Consider the following 27,971-nt stretch of genomic DNA (forward strand, 5'->3'; position numbering starts at 1 on the left):
TATTTCACCTTTTATCCATGAAAAATACCAAATAATAGCATCATCCTATAAATTTAACAAACAAATGCCAGTTGACTATAACATTATGATCAAAGAATAGATCAAGAACCACTTCAATCATTAGTCAGAGAATTCAAAATTAAATGGTGGACGGGATTCAATCAAGAATTCGGAGATCAACAAAATGTTATCAGATTCCTAACTACCGGAGATAAACTCAAATGGACGAACCCATCATCCACTGCACCAACTTCAACCACTACTCCAAAGATGACAAGACAAGCAACCACTATTCCAACAACTACGTCTTGTCCAACCACTCCAAAGAAAGATAAAGAGAAAGTGACGGAAATGGCATCCGAAGAAATTGCCAGTAACTTTCTGATAAAGCAAATGATGCAAAATCCCGAGATGTTAAAAGAATATCTGAACTATTTACAAAAGCAAGATAAAAAGGAGGAAACTGACAAAATTGAGGAGTCAGCTGGATCATCCGAATCCACCTTTGATCCTTTTGGTGGACCACGCGGACAAGACCCAAATGACTTTTGAAAAAGATGTCGGCCACAATGCAAATTCAGATGAAAAGCAAATTCAAATTCAGATGCAAACTCAGATGAAATGAAAGACAGACTGCTCTATAAATAAATTCAATTGCAAAGGATAGAGCATCGGCGAATAGATCAGAGATAATTTTAGCTTTCATCTAAAAACTCCTACCTACTCTCAAACCTACTCCTACCTACTCCAACCTACCTCTGTATTCTAGCTATTGTCAAGTGTATTCAATAAGAAATCAAGAAGTCTCCATTTCTCAAAAGCTTCCGTTGTTTACTCAATATTATCTGTAAGTCCAAATCTTTAAGTTAATTACAAGTTTATATTTCCTTAGTTTTATGCTTATCAAAAGAATTGCAAGCCTACTAGTTTTCACTCTCACAAGGTGGTTATGTGGTGGTGCAAGAAAAAGCTACCTAACTATGTTGTTCCAGATTTGATAGGCTTTAAGCTAGAACCATATATATCTCAGTGCCCAATTGAAGTTGGAACTATTGAGTGTCCTAATTCATCTAAATGATTTATAGAGTACATGCTATTGCACTTGGAATGTTAATGCAATAGGTTGCCTTATATATTATATATTTTTATCTTTTCTGCACTGTTGGGCATAGGATTTTGCCATGCGTTTGATTGATGAAGCCTATAGTTTTACAAATAAAAAAAAGTGTAACTTGATCACAGTCTGCCTTTAGCTTCTCTTATTCCTCCTGCGTAAATTCCTCTTTTGTGGGTTTAGTTAGTACAAAAACACAGCAAGCTGGCTGCTTGTTTGTTCCGACATTGGCTAGATCTTCTTCGGATATATTTCTTTCTCTAAAACACACAGCGGTGGGAAGAATTTGTGAGGACTATTTAGCATTAAAAATTAAATTTGTATGGAAGTAATGTGGCTTATTTATGTTCTAATGGTCCACAATCTTGCCGGTGGCCAAGCCTATGTAAGTTTTTGTCATATTCTAATTCTTTAATATAGACAGTGTAATGTAATGAGACAAATTTACTCCTAACTGATTGCACTAAATACGTAAATGTGGTAGCATTGCCGTAGAAGTCCTACATTGAAAAAAGGAAAAATAGTTTGAGGACTAAATTGGTTTTAAAAAATCATAAAAGATGAAATCGTTTTTAGTGTAAAAGTCTAGGGATCAAATTGGTGAATTTCCCTTAAGATTATCTTTAGATACATCAAACTCCAACATCTTAGTTTTATCTATTTCAATCAAAGCATGAAGGCCAATCACTAACACTAATACAAATTAGGATTTTCATAAATCAAAGATTTCAAGAATTTTTCTAATCAAATTTTTAAAGACAAAAAAAAAAAGGAATCAGTACATTTTATGCAAGTGTTAATCATACAGGTCTTATTCTGAATACATGAAAACATGTGATTACAACAATATATAACCTTATAAATTAGCACTTTTATAGGGATTAGAGTGAACAAAAGAGTTGATATATATTAGATACTAGACATTCAACAAAATCAAAATTTTTCATAAAATTAAGAATAGAAACTCTATTCTAACATGCCTTTCATTTTCTTTTATGTCATACAAAGAAAAAAAATATATTATGTTTATTAAAGCTAAATCAATTTCATGGGTTCTCTTCAAAGTCATTGATCGGAGCATTCTTTATAGCTATGGTTTCATCCACTGTACTAAGCTAAGTACTCAGCGTCAATGACAATATGAATCAATTTATAAGTTTAAATAATGGTCAATACGAATGATATACAATGATTTTATCATGATATGCTAATATTCATGAAGTTTAAATTGTCTGAACATGCAAATTATATTTTTGTGATAAAAGAGATGATGTGCATCTATGAATACAAAAATGAAGTTTTGAAATTATACATGTACTTATGCCCTTGTAAGTGAACAATTAGAATGGGTGGGTCTTAGAAAAAAGATCTAGGAAGAGCTCAGGAATGGAAGGACAAATTAGCACGAGCAAATGCAGATTGAGTAAAACCAATCTGCTTTATTCCAGATAGGCAAATCCTTGATAATGTGATCATTGCTCATGAATACCTACATTTTCTGAAAAACAAAAGGCAAGGAAAAGAGGGGTATACGGCTATCAAGTTAGACATGGTTAAAGCATATGATAGGGTGGAGTAGCACTTCCTTGAAGCAATGATGCAGAAAATGGATTTTTGTGAGAAGTGGATCAAATGAATTTCAAGCTATATGGAGATAGTCTCTTATTCCTTTAACTGCAATGGAGAAATCAAAGGTTTTGTAAGACCAGAAAGAGGGATAAGGCAGGGAGACCTACTCTCACCTAAACTCTTCTTGATTTGCTCAGAAGGTTTCTCTAATTTGCTTAAAAGGTCTGTAGAAAATAGAAGACTAAAAGATTTGAAATCAGTAGACCAGGTCCCAACATTACTCATCTTTTTTTTGCTAATGACTCTCTCATTTTTTGCAAAGTTGAGGAGTTCAAGTAGATTTCTGAAGATCTACGAAAAGGCTTCTGGTCAATTGATCAACTTAGACAAATCATCTATGTTTTTTAGCAAGAACCTGACAAACAGGTAGAAGCAAGAAATCTACACTACACTAGGGAATATGGAAGAAGTGAAACAAGGAAAATATCTAGGTCTCCCCATGGTTGTGTCAAGGACAAAGTATCAAATTTTTGGTTTCATCATAGACAACATAAAACGAAGGCTAGAAAGTTGGAAAAATAAGCTTCTTAGTTCCGTAGGAAAAGAAGTCATGCTAAAAGAAGTTACAATGGCTATGCCAACCTATGTGATGTCATGCTTCAAATTGCCTAGAAAACTTTACAAGGACCTTAGCTCTGCCATGGCAAATTATTGGTGGGGAGAAGCTAATGGGAAAAATAAAATGCATTGGATTTCTTAGAGAAAATTGGCCCAAGGAAGAAAGAAAGTTGGTTTGGTGTTTAAGGACTTGGAAGCTTTTAATAAAGCTCTGCTAGGGAAACAAATCTGGAGACTACTGATCAAACCAAATCTTTTGGTCAGCAAAGTGTTGAAAGCTAAGTATTTTCCCAAAAAGTCAACCTCACATGTAAAGCACAAAGCAATGCATCTTGGATCTGGAAAGGACTAATGGAAGCTAGGGGTCACATTGAAAAAGGATACTAAGAAGGATTGGTAATGGAAGAAGCACTAACATCTGGGAGCACAAGTGGATACCAGAATCTCCTTCCGGTACTCCCAGACCTCAAAACTGTGACTTTGAAACAATGCAGCAGCTCATCAACCACAGAAGATGGAACAGAAATACCATTTTCAGACTTTTCAACCAGGCTGATGCAGAGAGGATCCTTAACATCCCTATTAGCATGTTAGACATAGAAGATTCCAACCATTGGCAGTTTAGTGCATGAGGAAATTACACTGTAAGCTCCGGGTACAAGTGGATAATGGAAGACAGCTCAAAAATGAATGAAAGGAGGAAGGTTGCTGGAACAAGTTTTGAAGAAGACAGCTAACAAAGCAAGCAAATTTGGAGCACCCTGTGGAAGCTCAACATCAAACACAAAATCAAGATATTCATATGGCAATGTATAAATGGTACTCTCCCAGTCAGAGAAGCAATATATTGGAAAACATCAATTGGGGATCCAGTGTGTCAAGGATGTGGAGAGAAACCAAAAATAGTGAACACACACTGTTGCAATGTCCCTAAGCTAGAGAGATTTGGAAAACAGCCCTGATAACATGGGATGGAGCCAAAGATTAGTAAGGCAACTTTGGAAGATGATAGAGCACAATCACAAATGCAAGGAAAATATTGGATGGAAGAAATCCATTGGTTTCACTACAAATATTCTGTGGTAGCTATGGAAGGAAAGCAATAAAAGGGAATTGGAGAATCAGACCAGCCATCAACCATGCAGAGTCATTCAGAAAGCACATAAAGAATGGCTAGAATAGGAGGAAATAGTTTCAAACAGAACTAGACTGAGCATAGCAGAAGCAATGCTAGAACAGGATGAGCAATATCAGGAACATGAGGACCAGGAACTAACAACCTTGAGAGTGATAACAAGAAGTCAACAAAGGCCAGTATTACTTGGTATTGGAGTTATAGTCAAGTGATTGTCATGCCTAGGCACAGTTTTTTGGGCAATGAAAGAGAGAAGCTCAGGAAACAAGAACATTGATAATGCTATGGCAATCAAATTGGTCTTGTTAGAGCAGTGGAAAAATAGTGGAGCAAAATTAAGATACAAATGCATAACAAGGAACTTCTGAGGCAGCTCAAAAATAGAAGGACTGCTGATATCATAATGGCAACACTTCTTGAGGACATCTTAAGCCTAAAGACATTGTTTCGAATGTGCTCTTTTTGTTTAGTTAGTGATGATAACAATGATATTAGTGCAAACATTAGTTCATATGCTTTAGACATTCTTTTGGATGAGAAAGGTATCATTCCTCCATGCCTTTGAACACAACATGTACAGCTTATTGAGCCTTTGCTCAGATTGTAAAGTTCTATTTAAAGTTCAATGAAAGTGTTCTAACGTTTCGAAAAAAAGAATGTGGATTGAGTGGACCTAGCGGGTCCAACTAGCATGTTGATTAGGTGTCCTCTATAAGTTGGGCAGCGATACTAGAATTGGCAACTTGCATATGCCAAGTCGCACTAGGGACAAAGTAGATATAGCTATAGTTATTAAACTCGACTTGCTGATAGTTGAACCGTTCGACCTAATGAATTGATTATTAGGTCAGACTAGACCTATAGTTTGATTGGATAAGGAGTTTATCCAATCAAATCCATTGGACTCATTGGTTTAACTGGGAACCCGTTCGATTTTTCAGTTGACATTTTCTTTTCAATTGTTGGTCTATATTTTTGGAACAAAGTACATATATGCTTTTGACAAGATGTAAACATTGGATTTTTATTTCAATGTGCATAAAACTTTACCATGCACTTAGTTTTTATTTGATAATTAAATATTTCTTCAAATAAACTTGTTTAGTTTTTATTTGATAATTAAATGTTTCTTTAAATAAACTTTTTTACTTTTTTAACTATACTATTAATACTTTTAATTTTCAAACTAAAAATGTTATCATCATGTGACAACATTTGAGTAGTTAGAAAATTAACTTGGTTTTTAAAAATTAAAATAATAAAATAAAATGATATTATATCCTTGAAAATAAGTGACATAATTTTTATATTTGACTATATAATTTATTTGTATAAATGTAGAATAAAATGAAATTAAGTCTTCTATTAATATTTATATGTTCATTATATATCTTTCTAACTATAATAATTAGTATTTCAAAACACTTTATTAGATATTTTACGTATACTAAAATTACTTTTTGTATTTATAAATATTATTTTAGTGACCTATCGACTCAACTGTGATCCACAGATTGAACCTATGATCCATTGACCTAGTTTTTTTTATTGGGTTTCTTGTAAAGTGGAGTATAATAACCATGGATATAAAACCTTGCTAACAATGAAACTTGGCCTCCAAGAATGGTAATTGAAAGTATCTTGGTACGTGGGACTAGTGGAAGTAGGCCAATAAGAAAAGAAGTGAGAAATAGAAAGCACATGACATGACCTTAAGCTGACATTGGAGCGATGAAAAGGATTCATACTCTTGGATATTTTGACTTGCTTCATCTTCTCCAAGAATCCTGAGCTATCAGTGCTGCCCATCTTCATCCTTTTTTCATTGCTTCTTTTGTGCTTTTGATCTAGTATTATTGGACCCTTATGTTGTTAGATTTGTGCTAGATTGTAGTTCTATTATTTTGTTTTGGCCCTTTTAATTTCAAGTTTCCATCTCGAGACCCAACTTTTTAGTAGCTCACAAAAGAAATCCACAATATCATTTGAACCTTGTTTCTCTTAATTGTTTGCAAAGGTCCCTAATTTGTTAATTTTGTTGAGTCCTTTAGCTTACTAGAAATTTAACTTAAGTTCATAAGCTTTCTATATGGTTGCAGGTTGATCCTATTAATATACGGTTGGCTATGCTTATTTATGGATTTTGATGTTTGTTTCATAGTTATTTAAGAATGGTGAATATGTTTATTAGGTTATCTTTTAGCAATACTTAGTTTTTCCTTTTTTTTTCGTTTGATTTTATAATGAACTTATGTCTTTGTTTTTAAAGTCTAGCATCATTCTCTTAGTCATTTTGTGTGATATTGTATTAGATTAAATGTGCTAGTTTGATGATTTATTTGATAACTGTAAATAGATATGCTTTATTTTAGTTTGAAATATATGAAAATTCATTGCTATCACTAGATTTGATCATTTGGGAGATGGCTAAATGGAGGAGTTTCACCATGAATATTGGTGAGATTGAAATATAATGAGTCCATTGTCATGCCAAAATAAAATCATTTGATTTGATCAACATTGTAAGAGGTATAAAAAAATTGGTATGGACATATGAAACTTGAACATAAGGTGATAGTCAAGGGTAGTTTTATAAATTTAGTTTGCAGGGAAGCTATCAAAGCAAGATCAATTAATCTCTCAACCTAAATATTATTCACATTTCTCCATTTTATTTTTTTTTCTATAAGCATTTTACCACTATTTTAATTTTTTTTATGAAACTCCTCTCACTCTAAAAATATCTTGTCAATTTTTCCAACTCGATTTCTATTTGTCTTTTTTTTTAATTTTTCCTTTTCTTCTCTTCACTTGCTCATCAAACTATTGTCACCTCTCCTTCCATTAAACTTCTAGATTATTACTAGACTTTATTTGATACCTTTATCTTCTACTCATTTGAGTAGCCATAGTCTTCCTATCGTCTTTTTCCTACAAATCCTTATGTAAGTCAAGAAAATGTAAGGCATTTTGAAATCTCATTTTATAAAATTAATGAAAAGAAAAATACAGAAAAGAAAAGTCATTTTAGAATAGGGGTAATTTGTGAATTATAGAAAAAGAACGAACAAGAAAAATAAGGGAAAAAGAGATGGACGGGGAAAAAAGAAAAGAAAAGGCAAAAAAATGAAAAGAGCAGGGACAATTATAATAGCATTTCTATAATTGAAGTATCTTTCCTATGTAACACCTAAAATGCCCATAAGAAAAATAGGGGAAAAGTGAAACTATCCTAAAAGTCTAAGGAGTACAATGCAATTTGCCTGTCAAAATCTACGTAGGATATAAGTTGCAAAATAAAATCGATTCATTTCTAGAATTCAACCAACAGAATTCTTTTTCCTCGATTCATGCCCCAATAGAAAGGTCAGTCTCTTCTTCTACGTTTTCTTCTAAGTTATGCGTCGATTTTTTCTTGTTTACAATTTCAAGTGCTGAATTAGCTGAAATACTAAGTACTTTATAGATCTTTTAAGCTACCTATTATCATAGAGTATAATCTTATTCAACAAGTGTTGTATAATTGGATATGCAACTCAAATCTTGTGTAGACATTGGCGACTTGGGGATTTTTTTCGTGGGTTTCCTTGATTTTTTGCTGATAAAGTGATTTTTTTCAGTATTATTTATCGAAAATTCGTGAAAGGGTGAGAATCCCATTATCAGTGGCTTGATTTGGCATTCTGGATTGTAATTTTTTTTCAGTGGAAATAGGTGATCCAATGTGAATTATTCACAGAGCAGTGATTGATCGGTTATAGTGTCGAAAGAAGGTTGTCCTACTTATTTTAGCCGTTTCTGTAAATAATGCTGAAAATGGTCCACGCTTTTTGACAATATGGAACGAAATTAGGAGCTTTGTAATTGTGATCTTTTTTATTTTTATGTTTTGTTATGGAAGCTGAAGTAGTATGAAAATGATCGTAGCTGAAAAGGGATATGTTCTGACCATTTCTATGATATAATTTGTTGAATTGCCTTTGATCAGAAAGTTGGTTTTCTCGGTTGGAAAGTGTAGGCGCGAAGGCTCTGGACAGTGCCTGAATCAGTTCTCTGTGACATGGAATCACCTGGTGAGCTGCTGAGAATTGCTACTTCTTTTGTTATGATAATTCATATGAGGTTATTGTTATGGTTTAGCAGTAATAGTTAAACAGTTGTTGCCTGGGTTGACATTGGGTTTTCTGCCTAATACATGGTATGTTTTGTTACATGGAGCGATTTTACTCTGATTGCTAGGAATAATTTTGTCCTAACATCGTTAGCAATTTGGACATTTTTTTGGTAATGTAAACTGCAATTTATCATTTTTTGGGTTTTAGAATAAAGACATTTCCATGCCACATGAAGGATAATGAGAGAAAAGTAACTAGAATTTGAGAGATTGGATTGTGAAATAGCCTTTGTACATGGTGCTGCAGTTAGATGCAGGTACTATTTTTCTTGGTATCTCATGAATGTGTCCTGAATATTGGACTATATTAAGTTCCTTCTTGGTCCGAACGGCAGAGTTTGGGATTTTATATAGATGAGTAAGAATGGCCATAAAGTTCCTATTTATTTAGCAAATCACATGTATAGGAACATTTGCAACAACGTGATTTGGTTGATGACTTACCTTTTTTATTTGTAATCTGATCAATCATGGCAATCTTTTAGTTGAAAGCGAGACAACATCATGAGTTAACTGCTTGTTATATCATTTAAACCCCTATTAGTTTCTTATTTGTCTTCTCTATCTGTGCATTAATTATAAATCCTCAACTCAACATAGTAAAAAAAGTTACCCTCAGAAATCTAACAAGGTCCACTTGTTAAAAAGTAAGTTCTTGAATCCTACGTCCACTACCACTTTAGTCATGCGTTATTGATATAAGTGAGCTGTCCGGTTGGGATAGGCTGTGTCCTTATTCGCGTTAAAAAGATCATTTTCCTTGAACCTTACATAATGGAAATCATTTTGTTATCTTGCAAGGATAACCGGCAATAAGTTGCCCTTCAGAAAATATATGGTGCTTGTCTTTTTCCTCTGTCTCATTGTAAAGTCCCATAATTTTCTTTGTATTTTCAGAAAATTTTAGGATATGTATGGCTTTCTTCTGATGGATGTCATATATTTTGCCTCTTTCGTTTTCATGGTTTTCTGCCTGTTCATGCTCGTATGTCACAGTTGTTGCAGGTAATCATTTCCGGGATACATCTGTAGTTGTTGTCACTTTGGATTCAAGTGAAGTATATATTGTTGTCAGTTTGTCTTCCAGGACTGATACCCAGGTGATCTATGTTGACCCTACCACTGGTGCTCTTTGCTATAATGCAAAGCCAGGCTTTGATGTTTTCAGATCACAAAATGAAGCTTTAGATTACATAACCAATGGTACAAAATGGTTGTGTAAGAGCATAACTTATGCAAGGGCTTTATTGGGCTATGCAGCCCTTGGGAGTTTTGGTTTGCTGCTTGTTGCAACAAAGTTAACTGCCACCATTCCACGTTTGCCCGGTGGAGGGTGTGTACATACTGTTACTGAGAGCCAATGGATCAAAATTTCACTTCAGAATCCTCAACCCCAGGGAAAAGGAGAACTGAAAAATGTTCAAGAATTGACAGATCTTGACATTGATGGGAAGTATTACTTCTGCGAAACAAGGGACCTCACTCGGCCCTTTCCCAGTCGTATGGATTTGCAAAATCCTGATGAAGAATTTGTTTGGAATAAATGGTTCTCGAGCCCCTTCAAAAACATTGGACTTGCTCAGCACTGTGTCACTCTTCTGCAGGTTTTTCTTCACACTTGGTATTTTCACATAATGCTTCTTAGAATTTCCTTACTACTTTGGCATCTTTAACTTCAGTACCTGCATTTTTGAAAATTATAATAATTATGTCTACCAGAATTTTTAACTGTGCATGTTGTCAGTAATCTGGACTGATGACCCTATTGAAAGTTTTGATGTGGGGTATAAAAATGATATGGAAGGCGATGGTGGATTAAGTAGAGGGAAGTACTTGTTTTAGATACTTGTTTAAAGTAGAGGGAAGTACATTCTACTCTAGAATAATTTTCATTCTGTTCCAAGGGTGATTAAAGTTTTTAATTGACCAAGGAAGCTTTTGCAAAATGCTTGTTATCTTAGACCTCTATTAGTACATTTACCCAATTATGAAATGCTTAGTTCTGTCGTCCCTCACAATTACTGAGGAAAGTTGCCACGTAAATATCAGCATTTTAGTCCCTAGAGAATTTTAATCTAAAAAGACCACTTTTAGAAGTGGTTTTGTGTGCTTTGATACTTAATGGATAAAAGAAACTGAAGGAGGGGAACATAACGTCTTACCTCCATTAAAAGGTCTTGTTTGGCAAGATTCATAATGGATCAATAAAATTGGAGGGAAAAGTAATATCATACTCCATTAAAAGTTAAATGGTATTTTTAGACTCGACTTGGTTGCATCCCTGATGAGCTCAAAATTAGTTTCACTTTATAGCTGTCTGGACATTTTCCAACTTGATTCCAGTCCGTAAATTAAATATCTGTATGCTTTTGATTTTCATGCATCTTAGGATATGTTGACCCTTGTTAATTGAAAAGAATATTTGTGTCTAATTGACTCCAGTTTATAGGGCTTTGCAGATTGCCGCAGTTTTGGAAGCTTGGGCCAGCCGGAAGGAATAGTTGCTCTTCTTGCTCGTCGCAGTAGGCTGCATCCTGGTACTCGCTATTTGGCTAGGGGTATAAACTCATGTTATAGCACAGGTAGGTTGCTCTTCTTTGGCATAAGCAAACTATTCACTTAACTGTTCGGCTTGAAACCTGTGGACATTGATAGAATCTAAGTAAATCTAACTTGACAACTGGATATTTTTCCATAATTGGGACAAAATTTAAGTTGGTATAAGTTAAAAAATCTCTTTATTGGTACGGTTGTTTTGGGCATGGCAAAGAGGTGGCTTGGAGGTGGATGGTGGATTGTAGCTTGAGAGGAAAGATCAGTGCATGGCATGTTAACACTGATCCATCTCTATTCATCCCATCCCTTTCTACATTGTGACTATAGTTCCATGTCCTTTATATTGTATTTTCAACCCTTCCAGATTGTGACTCGTTCTTCCATTTTTGATGTACATTTACATGTTTGATGACTGTAGATGGACTTTAACATCTTTGGTGTGGATATTCTGTTCCATATTTTGTTATTCACATACTACCACTTATTTTAGTTTTATATTTTTATAACTTAACATGGTATGCACGCCTATCTTAGGATGGAATTCAAACCTGCTAGAGTGAATTTTGTTCTGTGCTCCTGAAGTATCCCAGACCATGCATGGTGCAGTAATCTTGTACCTTTGGTACCTTGTCAGTACTCAATGCACTGCACTATAAGGGTCATGCACCTTTGAGATACAGCCATCTACGATTTCTATAATTTTCCTTCTAAAAGAAAAAAATCGTTAATGTGGAAAACAGCTAATACTGAATAGGACAGGGAATCTTGAAGGAAATTGCCAAAAGTTGCATGGGAACTGCTCACTGATCTCTAACAAATTTAGTTGTGAGATTTAAGAAAATAAAATAAAATAAAACCCATGGTACAAAAGTTTGATAGTTGTCTACATAATAGGGATGATAGCTGGCTTTTGTGCTTGTATGTAGTTTGTTGTTAATGGGCTAGGATTGCCATACACTTTTTTTTAATGACAGGGAATGAAGTTGAGTGTGAGCAGCTTGTGTGGGTTCCTAGAAAAACTGGTCAAAGCATTCCTTTCAACACTTACATTTGGCGAAGAGGCACTATTCCTCTTTGGTGGGGTGCAGAGTTGAAGATCACAGCTGCCGAAGCAGAAATATATGTTTCAGATCGTGATCCTTATAAAGAAAGTCCTCAATATTTTGAAAGATTGACTAAGAGATATGATACAAGAAACCTAGACGTAGCTGTTGGTGGGAATCAGAAAAAAAGTGCTGTGGTTCCAATTGTATGTGTGAACTTGCTGCGATATGGGGAAGGAAAATCAGAATCCATTCTGGTTCAGCATTTTGAGGAATGTTTAAATTATATCAGATCGACAGAAAAACTTCCATATACTAGAGTTCATTTGATCAACTATGATTGGCATGCAAGTGTAAAATTGAAAGGAGAACAGCAAACGATTGAGGGACTTTGGTACCTTTTAAAAGCACCTACAGTAGCTATTGGCATTTCTGAAGGAGATTATCTTCCTTCACGTGAGCGGATTCATAATTGCAAAGGTGAAATCATTTGCAATGATGAATTTGATGGTGCATTCTGCTTAAGATCTCATCAGAATGGAGTAATACGTTTCAATTGTGCGGATTCGTTGGATAGAACAAATGCTGCTAGTTATTTTGGTTCTCTTCATGTGTTTGTGGAGCAATGCAGACGGTTAGGCATATCACTTGATAGCGACATAGCATATGCTTATCAATCAAATAATAGCTATGGTGGATATACTGCTCCATTGCCTCCTGGGTGGGAGAAAAGATCTGATGCTGTAACTGGAAAAACATATTATATTGATCATAATACGAGGACGACTACCTGGAATCATCCCTGTCCTGATAAACCGTGGAAGAGATTTGACATGACGTTTGAGGAGTTTAAGAGATCAACCATCTTATCACCTGTTTCTCAGCTAGCTGACCTTTTTCTGATTGCTGGAGATATTCATGCTACACTCTATACTGGTTCTAAAGCTATGCATAGCCAAATTCTTAGCATATTTAATGAAGATGCTGGAAAATTTAAACAGTTTTCTGCTGCACAGAATATGAAAATTACTCTACAAAGAAGATACAAAAATGCTGTTGTAGATAGCTCTCGCCAGAAACAGTTGGAGATTTTTCTTGGACTGAGGCTGTTTAAGCACCTTCCTTCAGTTGTACTCCGGCCTTTACATGTATGTCATTTCCAGTATTACATTGACGAGTTTATCGCTTGCAGAAACCTTACTTGTTGCATTTTGCACTTAAGCTATACCAAAATGTTTGTTTCTGAACCAAAGAATTTATTTACTGAATCTTGGTACACTTGGTGCCATTTGATGCTTATAGATTGTTTCTTGGTCGCTATTGACCTGTAAATAGTCTTATCGTTTTGCTTTTACCTTGGTGAAGTGACATCAATATCACCTATTCCAACAGGATAGATAAGTACTTGGATTTCTTGATATTAACTGTATAGTGTCTATTACTGGTTGACCCTACGAGCTTGAATAAGTCATTTGGCTATTTCCCATAAAAAGTAGTGCATGTTTTTAAGAAGTAAAATCTTTCAAAGTTTCTGAAATAGGAATCTTCTTCGGTATATGAAATAACAATATTCATCCTCCATCAAGGCTTTTTCTCAGCTACAGCTCTGCTTATGGTCATAGTGATTTTATATGTCAATACTTAAAAATCTGCAAGCGGAGATTCAAATGGATGAAGTTTTCTTTCCTCTTCATAAGTAGGTCTTAAATAGTAAATCTTTAGTTTTAGTACATTTCACTTCTTTTATCATTATTTCTCATATAGTAGATGGCTACCTGCTGGAGGGGAATCCTCCAAAGAATATCCCATCAAAGATTTAAAAGACTTGCACTTGGTGCTGCAGCATTCATGTCAAGAAGAGCTCTATTTTTTATGATATTCATTGTAATTTGACTCAAAATCAATACTTTAAACTGCATGTGAGGAGCTCAATGAATGCAATTTTCTTCCTCTTTATGACTGGTTCCAGCAAGGTAATCCCTTAGGTAGTGCATTTCACTTTATCTGTCTTAGTCCGTTATTTCTTGTGTACTAGTAGGCTATCAACTTGTGGAGAAACCTTCAAAGAAAATCCATCAAAGCTACAAAATTCTTGATACTCCAATTTTTTGGAGTTTATTCCATTGGTAGTTTTCTGAATTTAGTCTAAGTTTCTCTCTCAAGATTATTATTCAGCATTCAGATCCATGGAAAATGATATCATGACTCATGAAGTGCAAAAATGTACGCCACTGTGATATTAGTGTTTACTTGTATTGCATGTTTGTTATGTTTAAGTCCTTTTAAGTTGGAAGATGATATTAGTTTTTTGTGGTCCTATCATAAGTAAGTTCTATAAGTTTGTGGACTCAAAATTGATCTGTATTAGTCCAAACTGCAAACAAGTGTCTTTTAACTAATAAATCAATTGTGGTTGGATAAAGATGGTTGTGGACTTGTATTAACATAGAGCATATGTGACTGAACTGTCTATTAACATGGGATTTGAGTTTAGTCTATACGTATGGTTATTATTTGACATTTTTCTTGGTAGATGTAGAGTGATTTTTTGCTCTTTATAGTTTGATTCTTTAGCTGTCTCAGATGCCATTATAATTTGAATAATAGTCAAATAAGTTGTTTGCTTTTACCTACTTACTCTTTCTAATGGATAATGACTAAAAGGTCCAGTTTTTCAAGATGGACTTTTTGGGGGGGGGGGGTGTGGGAAAGCGATAAGTATGGCATTGATGGAAAGTAGGACAGTTGAAGAAGTATCCATAATGTTAGCCTTTATCCAAAATCTTGGTGTTGCACATGTAATCCCAATGAGATTTTGTCAACTGGCCTTGGTGAAACTTACTGTAGTCTCTTAAATGGTTGTACATGGTTATTGAAATAAGTTATGTTTTGCAACTGCAGATTTGGCTCTCAACTTTTGAGCCTGTTCATCATAATCATGGTTTAGATATTTTGGTGAGGTACTGTGATCCAGAAGATAAGCAAATGAAAAAAATTCCCTTTTGAGTAAAAATTTTGGGGTATAAACACGTAATATGAAAGGACGTAGCCTGAAGTAACACCTGATTATGTGATGTGCGAATTGCTCGACATCAGATTTTAACAGTCTATTGAGGCTTTGGGCCTAAAATGCCCATAATATATTTCTGTAATCATGTAGAGAAAGATGCCTTGTATTCATAATGACTCAATTACAACTTGTTTGTGAGCTGTTATTGGAGGTGAAATTATTGTTTTCTATCCATTGGTTGCCTTTACGATAGAATCTTTTGCATCCATGCTAAAACATTGTCTGCTTCTGTATGGTTATCATCATAGGTACCTTCGCGTCCATCTGGGTGCTTTCTTAAGCCTGTTGCAAGCATGATTCCAAGTTCTGATGGCGGAGCTGGCCTTCTTACCTTCAAAACAAAAGATCTCATATGGGTAACTATGGCATTTTTTATATTAATTTATCATGACAGGCTTCTTATCAAGTTTTCTTTAGTTTTCACATGGCCTTGCTCTCTCACTTTTTGTATAAGAAACTTGCTTGTGATATATAGGGTAAATTGCCTTAAAGCCCTTGAAGTTTTTCACAATATCCTACATATTCCACACTAGAAATTTTATAATTTTAAGTCCTTTTTAATATCGACTCAATTTAGTCCAAGTTTCTTGCACTTGTCAATTGATTCCTATACAAAACTGATACATTCATTTTACCCTTAAAATATCAAATAGACTATGTCAATTTTAATTAAAATATCATACAAATCCACTCTGGTTCACCTTAAGTAAGACTTGAACCTAAAAATTGTGACTTATTTAAGAGACAAATATGAGGTTAGGTATGATACACACGATATGACACATTCCTTTAAGTACGAATACTTTTACTGTGATGATTCCTGAAATACGTAGAGGTGATTAGATCTTCTAGACTTTGATTTCTAAGTTTTCAGAAATTCTTAGTAAGTTTTAGGGTCAGGTTGTTAAACCTAATCTTTTTGATTGCAGCCCAGAGACCAAACTGATGTATGAAATGAATTTTGAGGTCTAATAGTAGTAATAAAAGTTTAAAAGACTAAACGGAACCTTGTGAAATAATTCATGGACTTCCAAGATAATTAATGATGTTATTGAAACTACAACAACAACAACAACTACTACTATTATTATTGTTATTGTTATTGTTAGTTTCAGTTCCAGGGAGGCTCTAAGTGTTATAAGGGGGAAGGAGGGAAAATGGAGGGCTTGAGAGTCGAATTAGGGACCTGAAGGTTACATCCCTACTACCTAAGCTGGGTTGTTGGTTATAATTACTACTATTATTTTTTAGTTATCATTATCATGTGTTTGTAGGTTAATTCTAATGTAACATAATAGGGTAATTGTCTATATATCAAATGGAAATATTTATTGGGCTTTTTAGGTTGGATTGCTTTTATCATTACTTGGGTGAAAAGGCCTGCTACTGATACTTTTAATTTGTAGTTTTTTTTGTAAGAAAATAAATTTACAGAAGGTGTATGTATTTGACAGGTTTGTCCACTGGGGGCAGATGTGGTTGAGCTCTTTATTTATCTTGGTGAACCTTGTCATGTCAGTCAGCTTCTTCTCACAGTTTCACATGGAGCTGATGATTCAACTTTTCCATCGACTGTTGATGTGAGGACAGGGCGCTATCTAGATGGACTTAAACTTGTCGTTGAGGTCTGGTATATCTCTTTTTATGTTTATCTCCTTGAAGGGCCATACATGTGCTTCCACACTCGAGTGTTATGTGAGTTCTTGGATAGATAAATGGGATTTTGGAACCCAAAATCGTGCAATCTATGTAGTCCCTTGTATATCAATGGAAAAACAGCTCATGAAAAACAAAACTAAGGGAAAACAACAACGAACCAGCTGATACTATTTCCTCACCCACTTTTGGTCTCCCCTGCAGCTATGCTTCATCCTTTACTCAGTGTGAGAAAAACTGCTGATCTTCTGTTCCTTTCATGCATGACTTCTCTACTTCTTACCCCTTGTAACCATGTAGCACCCAAAAGCCTCTCTCTCTCAAGCCCCCAATACCAAGAAAACAGACCAAAAAAATGAAAAAACAAAAAATAAAAGATGAAGAAGGAACCAAGTTGTAAGAATAAAAAAGAATGAAAGCCAGCAATACCAGATAAATGTGGTTAACAAAGTAATCAACTGAAACACATGGGTTTGTTTGTGTTTGTGTGCACAAATAAATGATAATAGGTATTCACATAATCGTATGTTGGAGGCAGTTTTATGGATGCTGTTGAAGTACTCTTTTGAGAACATAAAAGTTGAACCAACCTTGTGCAGATGTGTTCTGTATTGGGCTTTATGTAAAAGAGCTTGATTTTTTTCTGGTCAATTCATGTGATTGATTTTTTAAATGAACAAAATGTGATCCTCAATCTTGAGTAAATCTTGGCCTTTTTGTCTCAAAAAAGCATGATGCCATGTTGGATGTTGACCTTTTAAGTTAACTCTTTGGAGACTTTTTATCATTCACTTTATCTGTTTCTCTTCTCCTAGACTCAGTCGCTGACTTTTCTAAGGAATTAGGTTCCTTGCTTGAGTTGATAGTCTCTTACAGGTGGTTGCTTTTCTTTATACAGGGAGCTTCTATTCCTCAATGCCCAAGTGGGACAAACATTTTGATACCCTTACCAGGATCTGTTAATGCAGAGGATATGGCTATTACCGGGGCTGGTGCTCGTTTACATACACAGGATACATCCTGCCTCTCTCTGTTGTATGACTTTGAAGAACTGGAAGGGGAATTGGATTTCCTTACTCGTGTTGTTGCACTTACATTTTACCCTGCTATGGGCGGAAGGAGCCCAATGACGCTTGGTGAGGTACAAAGAAATATGGTTTAACACTTACAGCTTCTAGCACCTTGTTCTTGACAATACCTAATAACCTATTGCCTGTGAAATCTCAGTAGGGTAAGTATGACCTTGACTTAGCTTAAAGTCTGCCTGGGGAGTGCAAATATTTCCCTTTGATGAGCTAATCAGATTGTCAAGTACTCTATTCTTTGCTCTTTCCTTGAAGTTGACATTGTAAATGTAATTCCAATTAGTAACCGATTTCTTGCACCGCTTGAAAGAAAATCCCTGAGTCTCTTAAATTTTTTTGCAAATACCAAAGAAGAATCATCATATTAAATCTCCAAGTTTTGCAGATAGAAATACTTGGAGTATCTCTGCCGTGGAGGTTTATATTTACTCGAGAAGGACCTGGTGCAAGGTTTTGTAAGCACGCCAATGCTAATCAAAAGGAAGTTAACCCGCTTCTCTCTGGAACGGACATGAATCCTTTTGCTGATGCTTTGTCTGATAATAAAGTGATGGCACATGTACAATCTGATAAATCTGCCAGCTCATGGATTGACCTTTTGACTGGAGAAGAAAGACATTCAGATTCCTTTTCAGAACCTGAAATAGAAAGTGCTATGCCCGAAGGAAGTGAGTTGCTTGACTTCTTGGATGATGCTACTATCCACAACCATAATGGTGTAAATAATGACGCAAAGGCCGTATCATATAATGAACCTTCAGATAGTAGCACGCAACAGTACATCAAGTGTTTCAAATTACTTTCAGGACCACAGATGGTACGTTACTAGTTTAGTAATGACCATAGGAGCACTTCAATTTTTTCCTTCTTTGAAAATTTTGCTTTTCCTTTGACAACTTATAGGTGTCTTAAGTTTTTTTTTTCCCTTTTTAACATCAAATATTCAACTTATTTTATTTAGATTATGGGTACCTTAAAGTTTGGAGGACATCCAAAAGTAACAATCTCTTGTCTATAAGTAGCTCTAAATTCACAATAATGTAGGCCTAGGATTTCTAAAGTGTCTGCAAGATTAAAATTCATTGATACTGTTTCATGTACTTGAAAAGGTCCTCCTGTGGCATTCATACCTGCTAGTAGCTTGTTGAACATTGCTTCTGCCATACTTGTTGGTTTCAGCTAAGTGGAAACATTAGCAAAATCTAGAACATGTAGTGACACTTTCTTTTTCAGTTGAAGAGATGACCTCTGCTTCGTCCAACATTTTATGCCATTGAATGCTTGTAGAAAGTCAAGACCCCTTTACTTTGTAGTGATGATTAATAACAGCAAAATGAATGGTGTTAAGAAGGCGTCTGATTGTTATTTGTGCTTTGAGGCAGCATGCTTTCTGTTTGGATACTTAAGGTTATAGGAACATCTGGTACTTCAGGGGGAAAAAAGAGTCGCTCATTCTCTGAGTTATGGTCATGCTGGTATAAGAAATTGTGCTAAAAGCGAGTAAGAGTATGTAGTTGAAGTAGTTAATGTTAAAGTCCTTAGATACTAAATTATTTTTATTTTGCAAAAATAGTTGATCTAGTGGTAAGGAAGTCAATAGACTTGACATGACGGCTGCTACACCTGGGGGAAGATTTTGTTTTGATTCATGTCTATAACAGTATGAAGCATCAACACTGAAGCTTATGTTTCTCTAACATGAGCACTGAAGCTTACATTATGAATTTGAAGTTACAGATACCATTAAGTTGGTGAATCACAATACTAGTGGCTGTTTCTTAAACTGCTGGGAAATTCGAGTGCTGAATGCATTATATTTTTTTGACAACCATACAACTAATTCTTGAAAAATGTTACTTTACAAGTTTGTGCTTTTGTTGGAATTAATAATAGGTATTCTTAAACATCTAAAGTTGATTTAATAGTAGAGACAGTTGTATATAATATCCAAAAAAAATTATAAACCATGTTAACCTGCAAATTGGAAAAGAAAATCTTATAGTAAAACTTCTTGTCAAGTTATTCAATTGCAGGTCATTTAACTTTCTTAATATTTGACATCTTCATTCCTAGGATGCTTCGAATTTTAAAGAAAAATCAACAATGTTGGAGCAGTTATGCGAACAAGGTCTTTAAAATTCTGAATTCCTGTTAACACCACCTTTTTAAATCATCAAACTTGACACTCATAACTTGTTCCCAGAAAATCATTAGTTGAATAACTATGCCAAATTTATTATTTGCTTGTTTCCTATCCAATCTTCTGAAAATCATTCTGGCACCATTGGAAAAGCTGTTTATGAACTTGGGTTGGGATGGGCATTCATTTGCAGTAGATAAGGGGTCTCTAGATTGTCATCTTTGAACTCATCCTCAATCAAGATTAACCATAGCCCAAAGAGCAAATAAAGTGATGACATAAGCTTATAAAGCTGTGGATTCCATAACTTGTGCAATTTTAGGTTGAACATTGGCTTTTCATTGCTGAAACCACTTTCAGGCAAATTCATCATTTTAAATGGGTATACTTTTTGGCATGTTAAATTGATTAATGTCTGACATATTGCACTTAAAGGGCTTATTTGCATTATCGGAACTTGAGTTATAAGGATCATCAATAGACATTAATCTAAGATGTTGATGACTGATGGTATTTTAAGGCCTAAATTGGTAAAGTGAGCTTCTAGTTGATACACGTGAGGATGTTTGCTTTGACATCTTACATTTGCTTGTTTGGAATGCTGAGTGCATCTACTGTCAAACTTTGGCCTTAAGATGATTATATTTGTATGTGGTATAACTTCATGAAGTAAACATACTAACCATCTCTTATAGACTTCAATCTTCTAATCATAGGGTGTTTGGTAAACTTTTTATTTTAGTTCAAGAAAAAAGGAAAATGGAAGATTAGAATCTTCAGATTAAGACATCACACAGGCAAGCCATTTCAGTCATTGAAATATTTTCCTTTTCTCCTAATGTTACAGGAAAGACAATTAGATTTTATGGAAGCTATGAAACTTGAAATTGAGCGGCTCCGTTTAAATCTTTCTGCAGCTCAGAGGGATAGAGCCTTATTAGCAGTTGGAGTGGATCCTGCAAGCATAAATCCTAATCTATTGCTTGAGGATTCTTATACAGGAAGATTATGCAGGGTGGTGCATACACTTGCATTGCTTGGGCATACGTCTCTTGAAGACAGAATTACTGCTGCCATTGGTCTTGAGATGATGGATAATGGTGTTGTAGACTTCTGGAACATAACGGGGATTGGTGAGAGCTGTTTGGGTGGCATCTGTCAGGTTCGGGCAGAAAGTGAATCATCTGCACAAGCATCCACCACCTCAACTTCTTCTAAAGGTTCTGAATCTTTCTTTCTGTGTTCTGAATGTGAAAGAAAGGTTTGTAAAGTTTGTTGTGCTGGGAAAGGCGCTCTCCTGCTTTCAAGCTATAACTCGCGGGATGCCTCAAATCCTGGTAGTGCAAGTGCACAGGGAGGATCAAGTCATGGAAGCATAAGTGATTCATCTTCAAACCGTTCAGTGTCACTAGATGGGATTATTTGTAAACTCTGCTGCCATGATATAGTGCTTGATGCATTGATTGTGGACTATGTTAGGGTCTTGATTAGCCAGCGAAGAGGATCACGTGCTGATGATGCAGCACATAAAGCCCTGGACCATATTGTGGGATTTTCTGCTGTGGATTGTGTTCCTCAAAGTAGTCAACATACAACAAAGGTTTTGAGACAGTTGACGAATGGAGAAGAATCACTTTCTGAGTTTCCTTATGCCAGCTTTCTCCACCCGGTAGAATTTTGGACCTTCTCCAGTTTTATTTACTCATATATGGATATACGCTTAATAGATGTATCCTTTTCCTGTATGCTCATGCTGATTCAGTTTTTGTGTCCTTTGCCTTTCCATCTCACTTCACTTTGGGATTACAAGACTACTTGGCAATTATCGTGATAGAAAGTGAATTTGTTTGTTTTTGTTTGTCTGATTGTAATATGTCCTATGTCCATCCTGCTGTTCAACCTTTTAAAATGGTAGCCCAATCTACAGATCTGTGGATCCCATACTGAATGTTGTAAAACATGGTTGTTGGGAGGCAACTCATATGGGCAGTTAAACGCAAGGAAAACGGAAACTTGCTTGGAAGAACTGCAGGATGCATCCCAAAAATGATCCTTGTAAAGATTTGGGACGTTAGAAATTCTGGGTAACCTTGGGATCTGTGTATATTGAAAAGGTTAATCTAGTTGACCAAGACAATAAACCTATAGTAAAGACAGTTTTCTGGATGACTGTTTCAATAACTGCTCCTGCATTACTAAATTTATCCCCTAAGACTGTTTGACTTCTGCTGAGAAAAGCAGTAGAAACTATAAACTACAACCGAGCAGCAGATGTCATGCTGGAGCTCAGATGTTGTGACGTTTATGATACTTCAGATTAGGAAATTAGCCTGCTGTTCTAGTAATTTCAACATTATGCAATTTCAACGCATGTATGGCACTTGAGATGTTCCTGATCATTTTCATCAATAGGTTGAGTTAGAGATGGTCAAAACCAACTTTTTCCTTGGAAAATAACCTCTTCCATCTAAAAAACCAAATTGTGCTTTTAAAATAATCTTACTTCATATTTGCGTTCTCAGATAGACGTACAAAAAACTGTTTTTCTTTCTACTCTGTAGGATATGGATATTTTGCCCTCGTAAAAGAGCAATGCTTCATAGTGATTTTTTTCCACAACTTTATCTGCACACAAATAGATATCTTTTTTTTTTGGGAGGGTACGAGTGGGAGGTCTTGAACCCAGGATATCCTATTTACAATCCCTTCTCCCTTGCCACTCAACCCAACCCTCCCCCCCACCCAAATATATATCTAAATATATGTTTATATTATATAGATGCTCTACCCTTTCTTTCATTCCTTGAATTCTCTAACGCCCACCGGTTTTTCACTCTCATTTGCAGTCCCCGTTTATTTTCTGTCACTTGAGAAATTGATTAATTTGGCAATATGAAACTCCATTAACAGTTATGTTTGTTGCAAATGTTTTTACATTTTTGTTCTCTAATGAGATTTTATGTCTCACATCTTGCTTGGTGGGGTTTACCTGGATCTGTTAAAATGTTTTGAGTAGCTGTAAGGACATGACCACTAGAAAGGATGTGCTATACCATATAAACCAGACAGTGGCATCTGGCTGGCAATATCTAGCGCCAGGTGATGCAGGACTGCTTTTGGGGTACCTCAAATTGAAAATTTCTTGCTAGTGAATTTTGGGAAATATGGTGTTATTTAACTGAAAAGGATGGGTACAGGTTGCCCTTTGGTTACGCATTACTAGCTTAAGGGGCATGGAATGTCCGAAAATTGGTCTCGTTTCTAACTACAGAATTTACATGGAAGACAGATAAGATCCACAGATAATGCTTGAGATTTGAGCAGTTTTAAAACCGATACTAGTTATTTTAAGGTGCTTAGCAAATTGGTTCCGCTCCTATGCTAATCTATTAGTGACCATGATATGACCAGCCCAAGAAATAATTAATATGCAGAAATGATGCAAATAACCAAAACATTGATTCCTCTCGAAATGTGTTTTCCAAGTGACAAAATTTGTATTTTTTGAAGTGCACCTGACAGTAATTGTTTGCGACTTTTGATATTGTGCATGTTATACTATTGAACCTTTTTGCTTGGCTGCATCTCAATTCAAACTCCGATTGACTTCTTTACGAAATTGTCTGTTGGTTATTATGTATTGAAGGTGGAAACAGCAGTAGGTTCGGCGCCTTGCTTGTCATTACTGGCACCACTGGATGCTGGTTCGCCTCATTCATACTGGAGAGCTCCGCCAAGTGCTTCATCTGTTGACTTTGTCATTGTCCTTAGCAATCTTTCTGATGTTTCGGCTGTGATCCTTCTAGTTAGTCCATGTGGCTATTCAATGTCTGATGCTCCTATTGTAAGTCTTCTCTGTGCAGCTTATTGTTCTATAATTGATGCAACTGCAGGCTATCCAATTATCTGCACAGATGATAATGTACAAAAAGGATGCTTAGTAGTGACACCATACAGCCGGAGCTGGCTTATGTGCAATTCTGTAGAGGATTTGCGATTAGGTATAGTTAGGGACATATAATCAACTGGATTCTGAGAAGGGGATGTGGGATAACTTGCTTATAGGTTCATTGTTGGAACAAAAATCGAAAGGCATGTATAGCTCAATTACTTGTGCTGATTTCTTTCAGTAGATACTAATAAAACCAAAAAAAAATTGTCCTTAAGACTTGATGTAGTGTTCTATAATTTTATATTTCTGTCTAACACTGTAAACTTGTGGATGAGAGAAGCTCCAAGGATTTGGAGACATAACTTAGTCGTCAATTTAAAAGTGCAAATCTTTCAGAAAGGGCCAAATGCTATTCATTTCTTTTTCTTTTCTTGACTGATTTTGTGATTGTGATCTAATTGCACAACACACTAATTGATATTCAGTAGTGATTCAAGTACATCATGTGCAAAACCCCCCTGGTCTGAGGAGCCATTTGCCTGTTTAACAGAAAGGGGAAAAGAGATTTTGGGGACTGATCGATTTTGTATGGAAAAACAAACTGCTCATAAAAGAGGAAGAGTAAAGTGTAGGACAGGGAAAAGACAAAGGTCCTAAATGACAGTATCTCCATTAAACTTTTAGTGGTGGGAGGAAGTCGAACATTTTCAGTTAATATTATATGCTTAATTTAGATCTTCCTTTATTTTGTTAAAGATGTTGAAGCCAAATTATGTGGAAGAAAATTCTTCAAAAGTTCTGAAGTCTGTTGGGTCTCTTTAACAATCTTCATTGTTCCAAAATTTTTGTAACATTGAAATGGTTCTCTTCATTAAGAGTAGTTCATGGATTGAGGACTTTGTCATATGATGGTTATTTAAGAAAAGTTCTGATCGACTTTGATCTAATGTCGTACGTGTTTACTTGACTTTTTTCTACTGTGAACCTTTTATACGCATGTAAAGAACAGTCAGTTATATTGATGAACTCCTCCATATGAAATTCCTTTGATTTTATGTTACTCTTCAGTCTTTGGTAATATCTCATTGCCAATTCCACGTGATTCACAACTCAGTCAATCAGCTTCTTTTATTGCTTATACAGGTCCAAATATGGGCAAGCAATAAGATCAACAAGGAAGAAAGATCATGTGTGGGTAAATGGGATGTGCACTCTCTGATTAAATCTTCTTCTGAACTTTGCGGACCAGAAAAATCTCAAGAGGAGAAAGTACCCAGACATGTAAAATTTGTCTTCAGGAACCCTGTTCGATGCCGCATCATTTGGATAACTCTACGCCTTCAGAGAATGGGTTCAAGTTCTGTTAGTTTGGAGAAAGATTTTAATCTGTTATCTTTCGATGAAAACCCCTTTTCTGAACCTAACAGACGTGCCTCTTTTGGTGGACTGGCTGAAAGTGATCCATGCCTTCACGCTAAAAGAGTTCTAGTAGTTGGAATCCCTACAAAAAAAGAAACTGAGGTATCATCTGGAGGTTTGGACCAAACAAGTGTACGAAATTGGTTGGACAAACCCCCAGCATTGAATAGATTCAAGGTGCATACACTGCCTGATTTTTAAAAAGAAAATATGAAATTTTACATGCAAGTGTAATGTTAAATTCCTATTTCGATTTCAGGTTCCTGTTGAGGCTGAGAGGTTAACTGATAATGATCTTGTTTTAGAGCAATATTTATCCCCAGCTTCACCTACATTGGCTGGTTTTCGATTGGATGGTTTTAGTGCAATAAAACCTCGGGTCACACATTCACCCTCATCGGATGTAAATATGTTGGATATGTCGTCGTACATTTTGGACGATAGATTGATATCCGCTGCTGTATTGTACATTCAAGTATCTGCTCTCCAGGTATGACCAAGAAATAAGTTATTGAGCTGCTATTTTTGGTGCTTTATTTGCACTGGATAGTTTTTTTTTTTTTGGCGGGGGGGGGGGGCAGTGATTGTGGTTTTTCCTGGTATTCCTCCGCCTATTCTGGTATTAGTTTTGAATCATTTCTTCAAAGCATTGGAACTACATTACTGTATTTTTGGCTTACATAGCATCAGACATCAGCAGGGGTGCAGAACCACAAGTTTTGTAAGCCAAATTTGATAGCAAAAAATTTGCTGGTATTTTAAATCAATAAAGTTGTAACACTTGTTGGGGAATCAAGCTATACTAGCTATCTCTACAAGGTTGATTATGATATCAACTTCTTAGGCAATAAAGTTGCCAGTTTTAGTTTCATTCTGTCCTCCAAGAATATGGCATATCCAAGGCTTGTAGAACGTTATCAAGATATGAAATCCATCTCCAGACAAAAGAAACTCAAATTTAACTACGTATTCAATCTGATGCAAAGCTAATTTGCTCAATCAACATACCAGGAGTCTTTCGGCCTTCTCTGTACAATTAGCCAGTCTGTCGCTTTCAAAGGTTTATATGTTTCCCGTGCTGTTATCCAAACCTCTTACCAGTTTTATATTGGAAATTCAGGTTACTAACCATGTTAAGCACCTGTACCCCTTGATGAAGTTACTGTTTTATTTTATTAGTAAAATCTAAAGGCCATGCCATTTCCTTAATCATTAAAATAGTGATGAGTGGTTCATACGTTTAGAGGTTATTTATTGATCCAATGCTGTAATTAAGTGCAATCAGAAAGGTTTAATGGGAGATTTAGCTGCTTTGATTTTAATTATTTGGTAACAAATCTCTATGTATCTCCATGCATCTTTTTGTTTCCTTCTTAAAGAGTTTGAGTTTTACAAGTGAACCTAGTTAGTGGTATGGTGGAGAGTCAAGCACGCTAGAAAAGAAAATATAGAGATGCTTGGAGGCGGTGTGTTTCCTCCTGTTGCTGACATAAATGATATGTATTATGCATGAGCACCATTTATAGTGCATACGAGTTGTAGATAAGTTCTCTCTACCAGTCTACCTTCAAATGATAAGATGTCGATGAGGAATGGGTCTTCATATATATCTTATTATGGACTCAAGGATTCCAAATTGAATACTTGATTTCGTGAAGCTGTGTTGACAGTGGTTTGTTTAGGTCTAGTATTGTCTGGTATTCTGTTGAGTCAGCTGCTACAAGCACCTCTTTGCCGAGAGACAACGCCTCTAATTTTTTGCATTTTTTCTTTATTAAATGACTTGTTTTTCCCTGTATTTTGTTTTCTTGGTCAAGCTAATAATGGCTGTTCTTGTAATCTTGTCACTGACTGTTCAACTGAGATTTTTTTTGTCACTTCTGTAGGAACCCCATAATATGGTGACAATTGCAGAGTTTCGGCTTCCAGAAGTGAAGGCATGGACGTCCATGTACTTTGATTTCCCTAGACAGATAAATACTCGCCGTATTTCATTTCGACTTCTTGGAGATATTGCTGCATATGCTGATGACCCAGCAGAACAGGATGACTCAGAGTACAGAGCTCGGCAACTTGCATCTGGGCTGTCTTTGTCAGGTAGGGTTAAACTTTATTATTATGGTGATCCATATGAACTTGGTAAATGGGCGAGCCTTTCAGCTGTCTAGTTAAGGAGAAGACATCAATTCAAATACTCAGAGTTGGTTTTTGGTAGGGTAACAAATTACATAATTCTTTCTTGTATTTTTGGGATCTGCTGTAGCAGTTATTAATTGATTGATGTTTACAGTGTATAAAAGGAGTAACTATATGCCCCTCTTGAAACATCAAGAAAAGCTAGAGGAGGAAAACAGGTTTCCCACAATATATGAAGATGATATTGTTTGTGTACTGTTTTAAGTTTAATGTGGAACCAAGTTGTGAATCTCTCCTTGAATAAACGTTAAAATTTGCATGCTAATCTCATGTTTCGATTAACACAAGATAAACAGATATTTGT

General features: G+C 35.5%; 1 protein-coding gene across 6 annotated transcripts; it reads left to right on the forward strand.

The window, feature by feature from the left end:
- The first annotated feature begins 683 nt into the window (after positions 1 to 683).
- On the forward strand, positions 684 to 27,862 carry LOC113735087 (probable phosphoinositide phosphatase SAC9). 6 transcript variants are annotated; one of them, XM_072082748.1, is made up of 14 exons: positions 684 to 847; positions 8,425 to 8,509; positions 9,607 to 10,214; positions 11,060 to 11,192; positions 12,141 to 13,357; positions 15,528 to 15,635; positions 16,734 to 16,904; positions 17,834 to 18,076; positions 18,406 to 18,837; positions 21,008 to 21,829; positions 23,807 to 24,004; positions 25,196 to 25,648; positions 25,731 to 25,961; positions 27,358 to 27,862. In XM_072082748.1, exons 2-14 carry the CDS (start codon positions 8,497 to 8,499, stop codon positions 27,637 to 27,639), a joined length of 4,911 nt encoding a protein of 1,636 aa, XP_071938849.1. In that variant the 5' UTR covers positions 684 to 847; positions 8,425 to 8,496; the 3' UTR covers positions 27,640 to 27,862. The 6 variants fall into 6 exon arrangements, with proteins under 6 accessions (XP_071938849.1, XP_027117809.1, XP_071938851.1 ...); XM_027262008.2 differs by lacking the exon at positions 684 to 847 and adding an exon at positions 7,674 to 7,802; XM_072082750.1 differs by lacking the exon at positions 684 to 847 and adding an exon at positions 7,674 to 7,802 and having other exon boundaries at positions 9,616 to 10,214.
- The last annotated feature ends 109 nt before the right edge of the window (positions 27,863 to 27,971 follow it).

The sequence above is a fragment of the Coffea arabica genome, chromosome 3c (genome assembly GCF_036785885.1).
Source record: "Coffea arabica cultivar ET-39 chromosome 3c, Coffea Arabica ET-39 HiFi, whole genome shotgun sequence".
NCBI lineage: Eukaryota > Viridiplantae > Streptophyta > Magnoliopsida > Gentianales > Rubiaceae > Coffea > Coffea arabica.